Here is a 15,876-nt window from a genome sequence, read left to right as displayed (position 1 = left end):
GTAAAAATTCTTGAGAATGTAATATTGTAATACAACACTTCATTATAGTATTTCTACCGACAAGACTACAACGGCTACAACAAACAAAAAAGTTAACTTGAATATCGTACATTTCTTATAAATAACTGTTTGAAGTTAAAATATTTGTTTAATGATATTGCCGATATTGGATTTTCAGACCTTTAATAACTTATTTCTCTTAAAACGCGCGATTATAGATATTTTATTGAAATTCCTAAATAAAAAATCGCAAATACTTGCAATTTTCACTAAGTATTTATATTATTGTTTTCTATATAATATGATAACATTTGAAAATTATAAGCTTGACATTTTTTAAATGTTTTATTAAAGAACTTGAAAATGTAATACAAGATTTCTTAAAAAAATTATTATTACTATTTAAAAGTACAAAAGTACAATTTTTTTTTAAGTATTTAAAATTAAAATATTAATAATATTTGTCAAAATCACGAAAATTTACAAATTATTTTTTTAGTTAACAATTTATGTTGAATTTTTATGATACGACTTTAGAATGTAATATAATGTAATAATTAATACTGAAACCTAAGACTATAAAAATATAATACTACAATTTTTTTTATGGACATTTTACGAGATTATACATTGTAATTCAAAAACAATTAACCGCAGAGACTTCGATTGTGTGTGTTGAATTTTCATCAAATATTTATATCATTCCTACATATGGTATAATTTTCTAAATGCGTTGACTTTTTTTTAGCCATTCAATTGTGGTACAGAAATACCTATGTTGCGCTTAAAAATATTATACGAGATCCTTTAAAAGTTGTATTTTTATAACTGTATACAATTATTAAAAATACAAAATACAATATCTACTATATATGCATTTGAAGTTCAAATTTCGACAAAATTCGTCAACGATATCAGTCACGAATGTTTAGTTGAAAAATGTTTAATTTTATAGCTTAAGTTCAAAAATTTAATCCAATGTTGCTCATAAGTAGTTCATACTAGACCCAAAAAATTTAAAAATATGTATTTGAACACAATTATTTTATAGACATTTGAAATTCAAATTTGGTCTAAATTAGGTACATAATTAATCGACGAATAATAATGTTAATTATTTTGTTATTATTCAAAAATTTTATTTTATGTTATTATTATAATTATAATATTATGATATTTTCGTTTGTTAATTTTCAAAATAAATAGATTAATTTTAAGATATTACCACTCATTTATACTATAATTCATACTGTTTTATGGTAAAATGGTATTGTCGTCGTACAGACTCAAAATTTAATAACATTAATATGATATGGTAATATGGTATAAATATTATGTATTATATTATTTATATTATAACAGTTAAATATTAATAATATAAACATTAAACAATGCAATATTTTCGGAAAAAATGGATCAAGCATAGTAACACAATAATAGTAAAATAAACTACTTTATTATAACTTTATAAAAATACATATCGTGAATATACTTAGTCATATAGTCTGATGGACTGTCTCGGGTGTCTCCGCTCAAAATCGTTTGTCATATAGGTACAATGATATATCATTGAATTAAAATTTAACACGCCTATAGGTTATAATAGTGACCCAAAAATTACTGTGTATTCTGATTATTCTGTGAATTATAAAGTGATTCTCAGAATAACACTCTTATGTTTTTCAAAACATATTAATATTTGGGAATTTTTTTATATATCATAATTATTATTATAGTGACAGTTTAATTTCTTTATTTTTTTTATACATTTAGACAGTGGCGCCGAACTCATATGTCTTGTGAAACAATTGTTTCACTTCTTAAATGTGTAAGTGATGGATAGGTAGGTATAGGTGAGTTCTAGGTATTAATGCGTTAATGGGTTAATAAAGTTAAATAAGGTGTTATATACACATATATTATAATTGATGCCTAATGCGTGAAACATATAGAAGTAGAAGTCAAATAGACAAAACTTTTTTATTTCACTTCATAAAATAAGTTCGAGTTCAGCGTCACTGCACTTAGATATTAATCTTATAGATTTTACAGTTTATCTATTTTTTTAGGGTTATTGGTAATTTGGACGCGAGTACGTAATATTGTATATTCCGATAATGTACAGTATTTACAATAGTACATTATACATTTTTAAATTCAGACAAAGTAAATTATTTTGTTTTATAATAAAAAAAAAAACAAAACGAATAAGCATTTTGGAAACGGCTGGAACCAACTTTTTCTCAAGATTTATTTCTAAATTTTTTAACTCGATAATATTTTTAAAGTGCACAATACTATCTCAATACATAACGGGTATATTCATTAGTTTAAAATGTTTATATAAACAAGTAAAAATAATGACAAATTGGTGTTTTAGTCACGAGCATATAAAAAAAAAAACAATTGCCATTTATTTTTAGTGAGAAACTACTACACCAAAAATGGTTACACATAAACATTATTATTATAATATATCATATATGATAACCTATAGCTTTAACTCTGTCAATCCGGTCCATAATTCATACATCCAAGATTTTGTATTAGCAGGCATCAGTGTATGTTTACCGATATTTCATTGGAGAACGAAATTATATACGTTACACTGTTAGACTTTAGTCCACATGCCATTTAATTAAATAAGTGTGATCATTCATTTTAGTGTTGTTAATCCTCTTCCACTTACATGATCGTTATCATGGGTATTTTCTTGGGTCTTGCTGAATAATAAGCACATTGAATAAAAATTAAATTAATAAAGTCTGACTGTTTTTTTATGTATATAATATAACCAAATCATAATTGTTTTTGTATTTCATTTACCGTAGTTAATTAAATTCTATTGATACCGCCAGTATTTGTTATATTACCATTTAAATCAGTGGTTATCAAATTGTTTATTCTGTAGGGCCGTTACCTAACCTTTTTTTTCACTATTCACCTAGATAGTGAAACATTTAAAAAAACCAACGTAAAGTTTTTTTTTGTTCATAACTTGAGTATTAAAATTTGAATTGTTTATTTATTTATTAGATTTTGAGCAGTAGGTAGAGCGATGCATATGTGACGTGAACTGCAATGAATTCAATTATTGTTTGTTGTTCTCCGCTAAAATTGGTGTTGTGTATAAGAATTGAGAACTGATGTAGATAAAGCGCCAAATATAAAATTGAGTGTATAATATATGTTAGATTTTATTAGATCGAGATACTTATACTAATTACGCAATCTATCATTTGTAAATTCGGTGGTCGTCGTCACGGACGTGGTTAAGAGGGAGTCACACCCGCATGTGTTGTCTCTGTCTTACAAGTCTGTAACATAGCAAATTTACGCTCAGCAGATCACGTTTAACCCCGTCAGTTTAAAAGTTAGAGTGAATCGACCTATTATGAAACTTGATGGTAAGAAAATTATCTGTGTTTGTATGTTGATTTTTTACGATAGTTCAATTTTTTAGCAAGTTATGCGAATATACTTTAGCGTAAATTAAAAATGCTCATAACTCACTTAAAAACTTAATAATCGTAAAAAACCAACATACAAACACAGATAATGTTCTTATTACCAGCAAGTTTCAGAATAGGTCGATTCACTCTAATTTTTAAGCTAACGGAGCTAAATGTGATCTGTTGAGCATAAATTTGTCATATTACGTACTTGTAAGACGAAGACAACACATGCACGTGTTGCGACCTCTTAATCGTGGCCTTTTTTGCCGGTCGTACGCGTACAAATGGGTCGGTCACCCATCCCACCTCTCCTATGAACGGATAAGGCGTGAGAATCGAAAGAGTCGCGTTGGTTGTTCCAAAGTGGCGGTTAATAGGAACGAGCGATATAGTGATACGCTTCAATGCTTGTACTTTTGACTGCTACGGACCACATCATATGAACATATCAAAGAATTGGTACTATGCGTAATTATCAGCGTACTATTCGGGCTGTAGACGAATAATATTATTATAAAAAACTATAACTATATATACTTATTACTTACATTTTGTTTAAGTTAAAATAATTAAATAATCAAATAGCTTACCCCTTACCAATAAAACAGTTACCATTTTACCAATTATTATTTTATTAATCATGTTTTCCTATAATATTTAAATAACTAGTTTAATTTACCATTTTGATCACAGGTTTGATACAAGGAATGTATAACTACTGTACATTGAAGAAGAAATTTTCAGCGTAAAAATCGAGTTGTACATGACTTACTGAAGACATGAGGTAGGTAACAATGTACTTTTGTACTTAAAAATCACATTCACATATAAAAATTGTACAGCATAAACTGTGTATTTTTAATTTTTTACAACGTTATACTGCATTGTGTGAAATAATCGTTGTGATAAGTTAAGTAATATTACATGTATGTGAATCAACACTATTTTTAGGTAATTATAATAATATAATGTGTGTGCACGAATTGCTACTGTGTCTATTAGTCTTTTTATATTTATATTAGTTCTGTTTTCTACTGTGCGCAAATCGCTGTTGTGTGAATTTATTATTTTTCAGTATTTATTTAAAGGAAAAGTTAAAAACTTAAATGTTTTAAGTTTTTTTTAAAGCTACAAAAAGCCTTTATGGTCCATAGACAAAAAAAAATTATTTAAAGCGTGTGCGAGTTTTTTTCTTATATCTGACCAGTTAGCGTTCCGTCCGGTTATGAGTATATTTAATTATCATCTGTAATCAGCACACATGGTTGAAAATGTATTACAGTAAAAACACTCTATGACGAAAGAAATCTCCTTGGTCCCTTCAAATTCGTTATAGAGAGTTTTCACTGTATATTTTACTACAACTACAATACTCGAGTTGCTTTAAGTTACCCAATATTTTAGTAAAACAATATTTATAGTAGGTATTACCTATCTAATAATATAATATTACTTATTATTTATTTGGTAATTAATTGTAAATTGTTATATAGAAACATAGTTACTATATCAACGTGTAAATGTGTTGTTACCATTATTGTTTATAGTTTATTGATATTGTGCACAAACATAATATAATATACATTATAAGTATGTCGTATAGGCACTCGCTACTCACTATAGTGAGTATAGCTTACTAGTATTTTCCCGGCGATCCTAACCTGCACTGATTGAGCTATACACACCACTACGGCACTACATAATATAATCTATATAACTTTATAAGTATATCCAAATACTCAACGGTTAATGCAAAATAAACTATATGATAAACATCAAACATTTGAAATATTTTGGTGGTCACAGGCGCGTACATATTATTATTTTTGTTCCCCGTCTCTACATTTATATTCTAAATATTTATCATATTATCAGTGATTACTTTGGATTTTGAACTTATATTATATATTATATAATATTATTTGATATATGTAATAAAAAAGTATATTAGGTAATTGGTAATTGTTTTAATATCATTACATATATTTTGTACCTAATATATACACGAGGATGAGATAGGTATCATAAGTACCTATAATGTATTGTAGGTATAATACATCGATACTTCATAAAAAGTACTCCAAATATTTTTCAAATACTTTTTTTTAGTAGATTTAGATTTCAATAGCAAAAATATTTTTTTTTCAATTCAGTGTTTATAAGTGAACATTGTCCAATATATTTATTTTGAAGTATATTCAAATTATAATATTATATGATTCATTTAAATAATACAACAGTGGGTAACTTTTTTAGTAAAACCTAATAAAGGAACATTATACTAAAAAAAAAAAACTATTAATTAATAATTATTATTATTATAAAAAGTAGTACAATAATCAACTACTTTAAGGCAATAGCCAAGTTGCTGTGGCTTAAATAATAATAATAATTACAAATTCAACGCTTCAAATTGGAAATAACATTACCCACTAAAAATAGTATAAAGCAAAATAATATATTACTATAAAATATTTTGAATAGAAATATACACAGATTATAGATGGTTATATGGTTATATACAAGCGCAAAAGCAATTTATATGACAGAAGAAGTAATGAAATTATTTTTAGTGTGAATAAAAAATTATTTCAAAAACTGTATTACGAATATTTGTAAAAAGTATTCAAAATACTGTATTGAATACTCTAAAAAAAAAGTATTCAAAAAGTATTCGAAATACTACTCAAGTCTGAGTCTATACTTCTATAGGTCTTATTTGTTGGATTAATATTATATAGTGTATTATTTATTTTATATGATTTAGAATACAAGTTATTATTTTAGTTATAGTATAAAAGTTTTGTACAATTTGTAAATCTTATACATACTATCCTAATACAATAATTTTCATTAATATAATAATTTTATCAATACATGGTATTTGTTAATGTAATTAGTATATTACAATTGAACGTAATACTGTTGACTTTTGAGTTTTGATAATAAATACATTAGTCAGTTTTTGAACTGTAGCTATTGCCTCTGCTTGATGTCAGCTTCAATTTTACTACACGAAACCACTTTTTCATAGGATCTCGTAATAAACAGACTACAGAGACGAATTTAGGGAGAGGGGTGGGTAAGGGATCATTGGCGATTGATCCCAGGTGCCAAATTTTGGGAGAACATCAGGCGTCAGAATAACAGAATTTTAATACATTGTAAAATGTTATTTTATATTATTTTTACGACAAATGTTATATTCTATCATAATTCATAATCTGCAAATAGCTTACAAATATCTTTCCTTCTCACCTATCCAAGACATCTTTGTCACATGCATATGATTTTTGCCCACGACAGTAGTTTTCTTTTTTTTACGAAACCTATACAAATGTATTTTTCGTGAGCGAGTATGAGTACATAATTATATTGTGAATTGTTTTCACTTTTTGTTATTAATTTATTATCGGTATATATATTTTACTCTTTAATATGTCGTATGCTTTTTATTACAGTATTTTGATCAGAATAAGGTAAATATTTGTATTTTGATAAATCAGGATACAAACCTAACCAAAAAATGATCAAGATAAAAATAAAATTAATAGTAAATGAAAAAAAGGGAGAAATACATTTTGAAATTCAAGATATCTTAAGAATATTTTAAACAAAAATACTTCAAATTCACGTAGACAATTAAAATTTATTTTAAAATTTTACTTGATTAAGTTACCTCAATATATTTGTATTGAAAATATTTTTATTTTTTAATAACCAACCCATATCATAGTTAACAATTATTTATAAAAGAGGGCTTTTAAGGAACAGTAGGTACTTTAGGACGCCAAAAAACTAGATACTTCTCTAACTTATAACGTAATATTAGTCTAGTAGGTATTATAAAATATTTAAAATTATATTTATTCTCAAGTGACAAGTTGTTATTAATTTGTCAATCAAACCTCTTAAAAATACGATTTTGTGTCGTTTACTTTAGGTTTTAGTCTAAGAAGTCTAAGTAAAAAAAATAGTAAATAATAAAATAAATAAAGTAATAGTAATATAGTATATTATTATTTAGTTAAAAAAATCGATCTGGTTTCATAAACCGAGGACTCCGACCAAACGGAGTTTAGAGTACCAGGGGCGCACGGACAATAGTCACTCATCATTCTCAGTCTAGGTTAGGTATTGTGCGATGGCGGTGTCACGGTTATAGCAACAGCACCGCGGCGGCAGCTGTGGCAGTAGGCACTATAGACTCAGTATAGAGTAGTTTGTAAATACAGCAATCACAATTTATAATCGCAGTATGCGTTCCTGTTACATATACCATTCTGATTATTTCAAGTACTTATCATTTTTTTAATAATATTAACCTAACCCCTAACGTCTAATGTTTAATGTTAATATAATAATAATGTGTATATTGTTTTCAGTGTTTCCATATCGCGAGCATTCGAACTAAACCAAGCCGTTTCGCGACTGACTTAGCTATTAATTATTAAATACTATTAATTTTACTTTTTTCTACATTTTCTTTATAGCTATATTTTAGCCAAAAAACAACCAATTTTTGTTTTTAAATTCTATGTAGAGGACGGATGTGTTGATTTTACAATGATGTGTTTAGTTGTGTATATGTTTACGCGATAAGAAATCAATAGAATGCTTGATTTATAACATTAAGGGTGGTTTTGGATAGTAAATAGGTTCTTGTTTTTGATTAGGTATAGTCATTATATTTTTTTATAAGCGTTCAAAGTTAAGAATTTTGACAAAATTCGTCAAAATCTTGAAAATTTACAAATTATTTTAGTAAGAATTGTATTAACATTTTTCTTTTGTATCTAACATTTTAAAATGTAATATAACTAATAGTAGATTCTTCATTAATTTTAGTGTCTATATAACAAAAATAAAAAAATTACTAGAATAATCATGTATTTTTTATGGTTGTTGGAACTTTGGAAGATATAATATATATTATATGTATTGGAATATATGTTATTGTACTAAATAAATACTGATAATATAATAAATGCAATGTTTTCGGCAAAAATTAAATCAACTTACCGTAATATTCATAGTAAAATAAACCTAGGCTAACAGATCGTTTCTGCTAACCTAACCTAACCTTTTATCATATTCAATGATACATCATTGAATTCAAATTTAATACATCCATTACAATAACCCACTTGACATCTAATATTCAGCAGAGTGCTGTTCATTTCCCAACCTTTTTATAAATAAAATTATGAAAAATTATACATGAATGTGTTAGCGGTAATGTATGTAATACGTTATTTTATTAAATAACTAGTTATTCTATAAAATTCATAAATATACTTGTTAATACATAAATTACACTGTTTTACTAGTTAATATATAAAACACCGATTGGATTTTCGCTAATGTATGAAATTTATATATAATTAGGTAGATGACTGGGACTGGATTAGATAACAATAACATACAAGATTTGTTACCGTTGTCGTTTTATTCATAAAAATAATAATCTAACGTCCCAGATATAGATGTTTGTCTTCGAAAGGCATCCGAATCCCAATCACTTGGTAATGGTCAAGGGTTTTTCAAACGCACATGCCAACAAAAGTGCGCTATAAAACGGTGCATATGTTTAAAAAATAATTTACTTTGTAACTCTAAATGCCATCCAAAAAGTTTCTGTACTAATAAATAAATTGTAAATTGTAAAATAAATAATAATTTAATAATCATAACTATAATAATACATTTTTTATTTTAATTTGTAATTTGTTTAATATTTTAATAATTATTCTAATAAATTAACGTGAAATAAATTTATATATTTTTTTTTTATAATAATGTAAGGCATTTAACTTATACTAAAATTTGATTTTTTTTTTTTTTGTAATTTGTAATTTGATTAAAATGTTTATTCAATAAAAGTTTTAAATACATTAACTAAACCCTCATTATTAGCTTATAAAATATCTAGTTAGTATGTAGAATAACTAGTTGAAGTATGTATTTATGAATTCATTCAATGTATTAACTGAAAGTACCCGTAATTCTATATAACAACTAATAGTTATTTTATAGAATTATAGAATTTCATACATTAACGCTAATAAATACATATATATCTTGGATTAAGATCATATTTCATAAAATGTTAATAATTTATTTTGTGCGTTATGTTAAGATTTTAATATATTATATTATTATTTAGTAATATAATATAATATACGGATATATGTCAAATGATAACATTAGATTTTTTTTAAGAATTTAATATAGAATAGTCAAGTAGCTTGTTGAATTATATTAAATATTATATACCATAAAAATCTATCATGTATTTTTATTTATTATAATATTGAAGAGTGGATGTAATAAAAGGTGACAAGTCTTTCATATTATTATATATACCTATAAATAAATAAAAATAAACAATAGTTTTATAAAACCTGTTAAATATAAATAGATTTAAAATTTAGATGGCAACTAGTTACTAATAACTTAAATTTTTAAATTTACTATATTTTAATACTATTTAAAGCGCATAATTCAATACAATTTTTAAATGCATATTAAAGCACTAAACAATTTTAGTGTTATAACTTCCTATCTTCTCTCAAATTTTCAATCCTCATCAGTTTGGGTCAGGTGATAAAATTGTATAGGTACTACTAGATAATTCGTAAATTTTTGTAACTTTTATGAATTTTGTAATAATTTAAACTATAAATGCTTAAAAAAATCGTGACTTTATATATATTTGACATTTTCAATTTGATGTATGAAAAATGTACGGTTTCTCATACATGTATTAAATTTTCAAAGATTTTTACTTTTCTGTTAAACACATGCAAATAATACTTCATTTTTGAAAGTAATAATATATGATTTTTTTTTTCTATCACATATCTCGTCTTCAGATATCACTGATACACTATATGTATGCCATATAATATCACATTAAGATGGCTTTAAAAGTATTAATAATATAAATCTACCCGTACTATTTACAATTTTTAAATAATACAATTATTTATGAAACATTTAATATATGAATATAATGACATAAGTATATATTTATATACAATTAAGTATACGCATATTGATATTATTATAATAGTAAAAGATTAAAACAAAAAAAATTTGGAATGCATGCCAATGATTTAAATAATTGTTGATGTCGGCATCCGTGGGAAAACACAATATTAACCGATGTCCGATAATCTACTCTGTTGGGTCCTATTACTGATCCTGCGAGGAATATTCTTCTATAATTCCCTCTTCATTTTCGCCAAATTCATATTCTTCGGCCATATCCTCATTCTTCATTTCCTGTTGGGCTAGCCACAACTTTATTTCTCCGTCCATCTCGTCGAAGTTATACGGGAAAAACTTAATAGCATCGTCAATGCCCACTTCCTGATCCGGGCTTACATATATCGGCCCTAAGTCAACGAACCGCAACAGGCTCTTTTCCTTATCGTCCTTGAGCACAGACAACACTAATTTGGCATCTTTGCTATACAAAAAATATCATGTATGTACTAATTATACTATATTTACAGATAAAATTTAAAAAAAAATTGTTAAAACAACTATTAAACCATTGATGCACGCGCTATAAAAAAAAAAAGTTTAGTAAAAATTTCATTTAATAATGTGATAAGAATTAGTGTGTCTCTCTTCGTTTAATCACATCAACAACTTATGACGTGAAACATCTAATGGCGCGATACGGTAGTGAGACCGACTGTGGCCTGGCGACGCTCCACTCGTGGCTCGTCAGCTCAATTCGCCGAAGCTCGGCAAAAAATTTATAATAATAATAATTAAAAAACAAAAATAATAATAATAATTTTCAACGTTATTACAAAAAGAAAATTGTTGATGTTTCACATCTGCCAGGCGTCCCGCGACGGCTCAGTTTTGATATTTTTCCAATTAATGTTTTTAAATTTGAATTTTATATTATAAGAATCATCCACTATTATAATTCAAAGTAGTTTTTGATAAGAAGATATTTATTTATTATTGTGTATCATATACATTCTAGAATCGAGATAGCTAATTTATAGATTTATTTATTTACTCATGTAATTATAATATTTTTTAAGTTTAATTACTTGTATCCATTAAACAATCAAATACTTTATAGGTAAGTTTTAAAATTTAAATCAAAGTACAGGTAAGCATGATTCCGTGTTATTTCAAACTACATACGTTTCTCCATACGCAATAATATCATATATATATAATAATGTATTAATGTCACATACAGCAATTAATACATAATATAAACTTTATAGTATATAACAAAAGCTTCCTCCTTATCCTCTAGTGCAGTGGTCGGAAACCCGAGAGCCCGCACCGCTATTGTAATGGATCCATTTTAAATTTTAAACGAAGACATTTTTTTTATACATTTCATTATTTTAAAGTTTTAGATAATACTTTTTTTTCATAGTATATAATTTAAGAGTACAAAATTTCTATTTTTGTCCGGCATGCAAACTCTTTTTAATTCGTGAATGTGGCCCGAGGTCCAAAAAGGTTGCTGACCACTTCTCTAATAGAATACGAACAGCCTACAAAATCATCATAAAAATTAATTTCTTCAAAATAAAATAATTGATACTACTATGAGGCTCATTTCAAAAATAATTATTCCTTTAGACATTAATTTACCAAGCCTAAACCAACCTCCTTCCTAGACGATACTGCTCACACAGGTGTCTGTCATTTACGTTAGGGGTTCCTTCACATCACATCCACTTTCTAAATTCCAAACTGATTATGTACAGCAGTGGTTCCCAAACTTTTTTCTTTACCGCACACTTCAAAAAAAAAAATAAAAATCCTACAGTCATTCAATACAAAAAGTATTGTTACAAAAGTATGCAATGAAAAATTAAATTAATTTATAAATAAGTATATGTTTTACCATAAAATTGTATAATATATAATTGTATAGGTAAAAATAATGAGATAATAATGATTATAATAATAATGTGTCCTAATGAGATAGATGTGACTGGTGTTTTGCTAGAAGTTGATTGATGTTAGGTTCGATTTTCGTAAGAAGCAAACAATGTAGTAATATACATAATATTGTTGAAAACAATTGCAACTGTCACCGTCCCTCTTTTTCAATGAAATGCCCCCAAATTATACTTGTAACTTCCATTGCCTCTTTGGAGAGAACTAATGCCCCTAAGGGAGTGATATCATCCACTTTGGGAAACGCTGATGTACAGCTATGTGTAGTAACTATAATAGTCAAAACATACCTATTTAAATGACCGCTATTTACTATTTTCTTAAAAATAATATATTTTTTAACCAATTTAATCTTTTTTTTAATACTTTTAGTTACAAGTTTACAACTTAATTGTCCGAGACTCCGAGGTAATATAAATTCTAAATATATTCAAAAACGATTCCGGACCATAAGTCCTGAAAAAAATGTACTCGTACATAATGTAACAAGTAAAAAATGTCATCTCATTTCCAATATCTCCTATAAAACTGCTTAACTTGTAAACAAATCCTAATACCTACTTTTTATTTATAAACTTCCTCGCTATAGACTCAGATAATTCCTCCATTCTACTCTCAATATATTGCCAGCTTCTGTTTAATAAATATAATCCAAATCATTACATTCTCATATTTACTTTCTATAAATACTACAAAAATTCAATTTCAGCATGGGAATCAAGGTTAGGGAATCAATGTTTGCAACCTCACACATTCAACTTGATTCTTCATTTATACATTGGTACACTTTTATTACAAAAACTTTGCGTTGGCTTTCTATGGTAAAGATTAAAATATATCTTTAACGAATGCTATTATAATATTCTTGTGCAAATGTACCCTAGCACATAACAGAAACGAATTTTGTACCAAAAATATACAATAAATTACGGCAAAAAAGATTCTCTCCGGAAGGATATAAACAACTTCTTCGTACATGAAATCCCTTAACTATTTTACGGAATACCAATGAAAATTTTATGTATTCTGAATTCTGATGAGAATATATTTACAAACAGCAAACAACTTCACTGATATATTCCAACCACATGATACCATACTAGGTATTTCTGAATAAAATAATATATTTGTGTCTAATTATCTCAATGCACGATGTTTGCAAAAATTCAAACAATGCTAGATACGCACTTATAATCGAAAACCCTCCAAGCTACAGGGTGCTATATTTAAAACACCCTTTTACAATCAGCTTAACATAATGGTTTTTAGTATTTTTTTTCCCGTGATGTGTAGCTAGAATTGTTTTTACAGACGCTTAAACTTAAATGTTTAAAAGTGTACAAATCCTTTAATCCTATAATCAAAGGAATAACGTCAAAAAATATTTCCGGTAATCCCAGAAAAAGATTAAAAAGATAGTGGTGCCAAGAGCCATTAGGAGGCTAATTTAATTATTTTTTTTTTACAAAATTACTAAAAGTAATTTTTATTTGACGAATTTAAATTTTGCCAATTTTTAGTAGAAAAATTATTACTATAATATAATATATAATTGATAATTATAAATTTAACTATTGCGTTCATTTGTTAAAAATTGAACGTCTACCAATATTTTATATGGGTATGTCTTACAGCGATACGGGTTAGTACAAAAAATGCACGTACTCGTAATTGTTTTGCAATATCTAACACCAAAACAAAATTCCTATCAATTTTATATTGTTATGATTTAATTTATACAATTGTTCAAGAAAAAAGTAGAGGAAAAAATATTTAATTTTAAGTATAATTAATTTGTAAATTGCGAGAAATGATATTAAAAACAATTTTATTTTCAGTAAAAAGTATCTTTTTTGTATATAAGATAATATAACAAATTTTATACTCAGATATATTTTATAAAAATTAGAGGAGAGATAGGAGAAAAAATCGGAAAATTAAAAAGTGCCTATAAGTGGGAAATATCTAAATACGCCATTTGATTTCAGAATCTGGGCAAAATTTCGATAGCGATTAAACATTTTTATAGAATTAATTTATAATACTATAGGCTTGTATTGTTTCAATTTTAATTGCTATACATATTTAATAGTATACTATGGTACATTATAAAATAATAATATAAGGTACCTACCCAACCTTGTCCATACCATATGTATCCAACAATTCAGGGTTTTTACACAATAGTTTGGGATTTTCGGGATCAACGCTACGGAAAAACCCGTAGTACACGACTGTTTTTTCCAGATCTTCGATGATTTGTAACACAGAATTAGATTTGTTGATATCGAATATGACAAGGTACTGCAAAAAAATAATAATAATGAATAAAAATGGTTCTGTCATGTGTATTTAAAATAAATCTCTAACCTGTGGTAAAGGTGGCTGAGGAGCGACGTATCCATTATTTTGGCAAAATTTGTGAAATAAAATGGTAAGCGCTGAAGCTTTACTCAACGGATTTCTGGGTGTGTATACCGATGGTATTTTTTGTCCGTTTTGATTTACTATCGAATGTATATCTGCAAGCCTACAAAATAATAATAATTTATTTACAGAGATAAAATTTAATTTTACATAATATAAATAATAAGTAACAGATTTATGGATACCTATAATAGTATTTGATTTTACAAATTTATGAATTTACAAAACATTAATTACAATAATTTAATATTGATAATCAATAATAACAATAGTAATAATTAGGGTTAAGATGTTAATGATTTCACATATTTTTTTTAAATTGTCCAATAGCTTCCATTTTTAAATAGAAATGTGTTTCATGATATTTATAATTAAAATATCAAAATTTTGTTTTACATATGATTGCATATTTTACCATTTTTTATTTATGAGTGCATTATTTGTGTTTTTTCTGTTTTTAGGTGTATATTTGATGGTTTTTGATACAAAATTCTGAAAATATCCTAATTTTATATTTTATTAATCGAATCTGTAGTAAATTTAATTATTTGTATTTTTCAAATTATCATTTATTTATTGTTGAGAATTTAATATAGTTATATGAAGTAAAAGTATCTACTTATATTTATATATACGTAGTACTAGCACCAAATAGATGAAGATAAAAGACAATAGTTAATAAAACGAGCACATAAAAGTAGTACCGACCCAATTTGTTTATATTCTATTAATAATTAAATTTGTCTCTACATATGTATTTATAGCATTTTTTTATCCACATATTTTTATTTTTTAATAAAGATATAAGTAAATAAGATTTATTAATTGTTATTTAGTGCATAAACATCCTAACCCTAGTAGTAATAATAATAATAATAATAATAAGAAGAAGAAGAAAGAAAAAAATAATTATTTAGAATTTAATTATTTTTAATTTATTTTACTTCATATTTTTAAAATCAAAAATATCAATATTCAAACTATTTTTCATAGACATTAAAATATTAACGGAAGAATAATTAATTACTGTTTTTTGCTTATA

At 26.0% G+C, this 15,876-nt stretch overlaps 1 protein-coding gene across 1 annotated transcript in view; it reads right to left on the bottom strand.

The window, feature by feature from the left end:
• Positions 1–10,652: 10,652 nt before the first annotated feature.
• The window catches only part of LOC113557268, a 32,447-nt gene continuing 27,223 nt past the window's right edge, over positions 10,653–15,876 (bottom strand). The window contains exons 10-12 of the mRNA XM_026962695.1: positions 14,778–14,937; positions 14,542–14,711; positions 10,653–10,929 (exon numbers count right to left, since the gene is read on the bottom strand). Of these exons, the coding sequence (XP_026818496.1) occupies positions 10,653–10,929; positions 14,542–14,711; positions 14,778–14,937 (607 nt within the window). The remainder of the gene's footprint in view (positions 10,930–14,541; positions 14,712–14,777; positions 14,938–15,876) is intronic.

Source organism: Rhopalosiphum maidis, chromosome 3 (genome assembly GCF_003676215.2).
Source record: "Rhopalosiphum maidis isolate BTI-1 chromosome 3, ASM367621v3, whole genome shotgun sequence".
Classification (NCBI taxonomy): Eukaryota; Metazoa; Arthropoda; class Insecta; order Hemiptera; family Aphididae; genus Rhopalosiphum; species Rhopalosiphum maidis.
The sequence above is the reverse complement of the archived record's forward strand: the minus strand, read 5'-3'. Positions and strand labels throughout refer to the sequence as shown.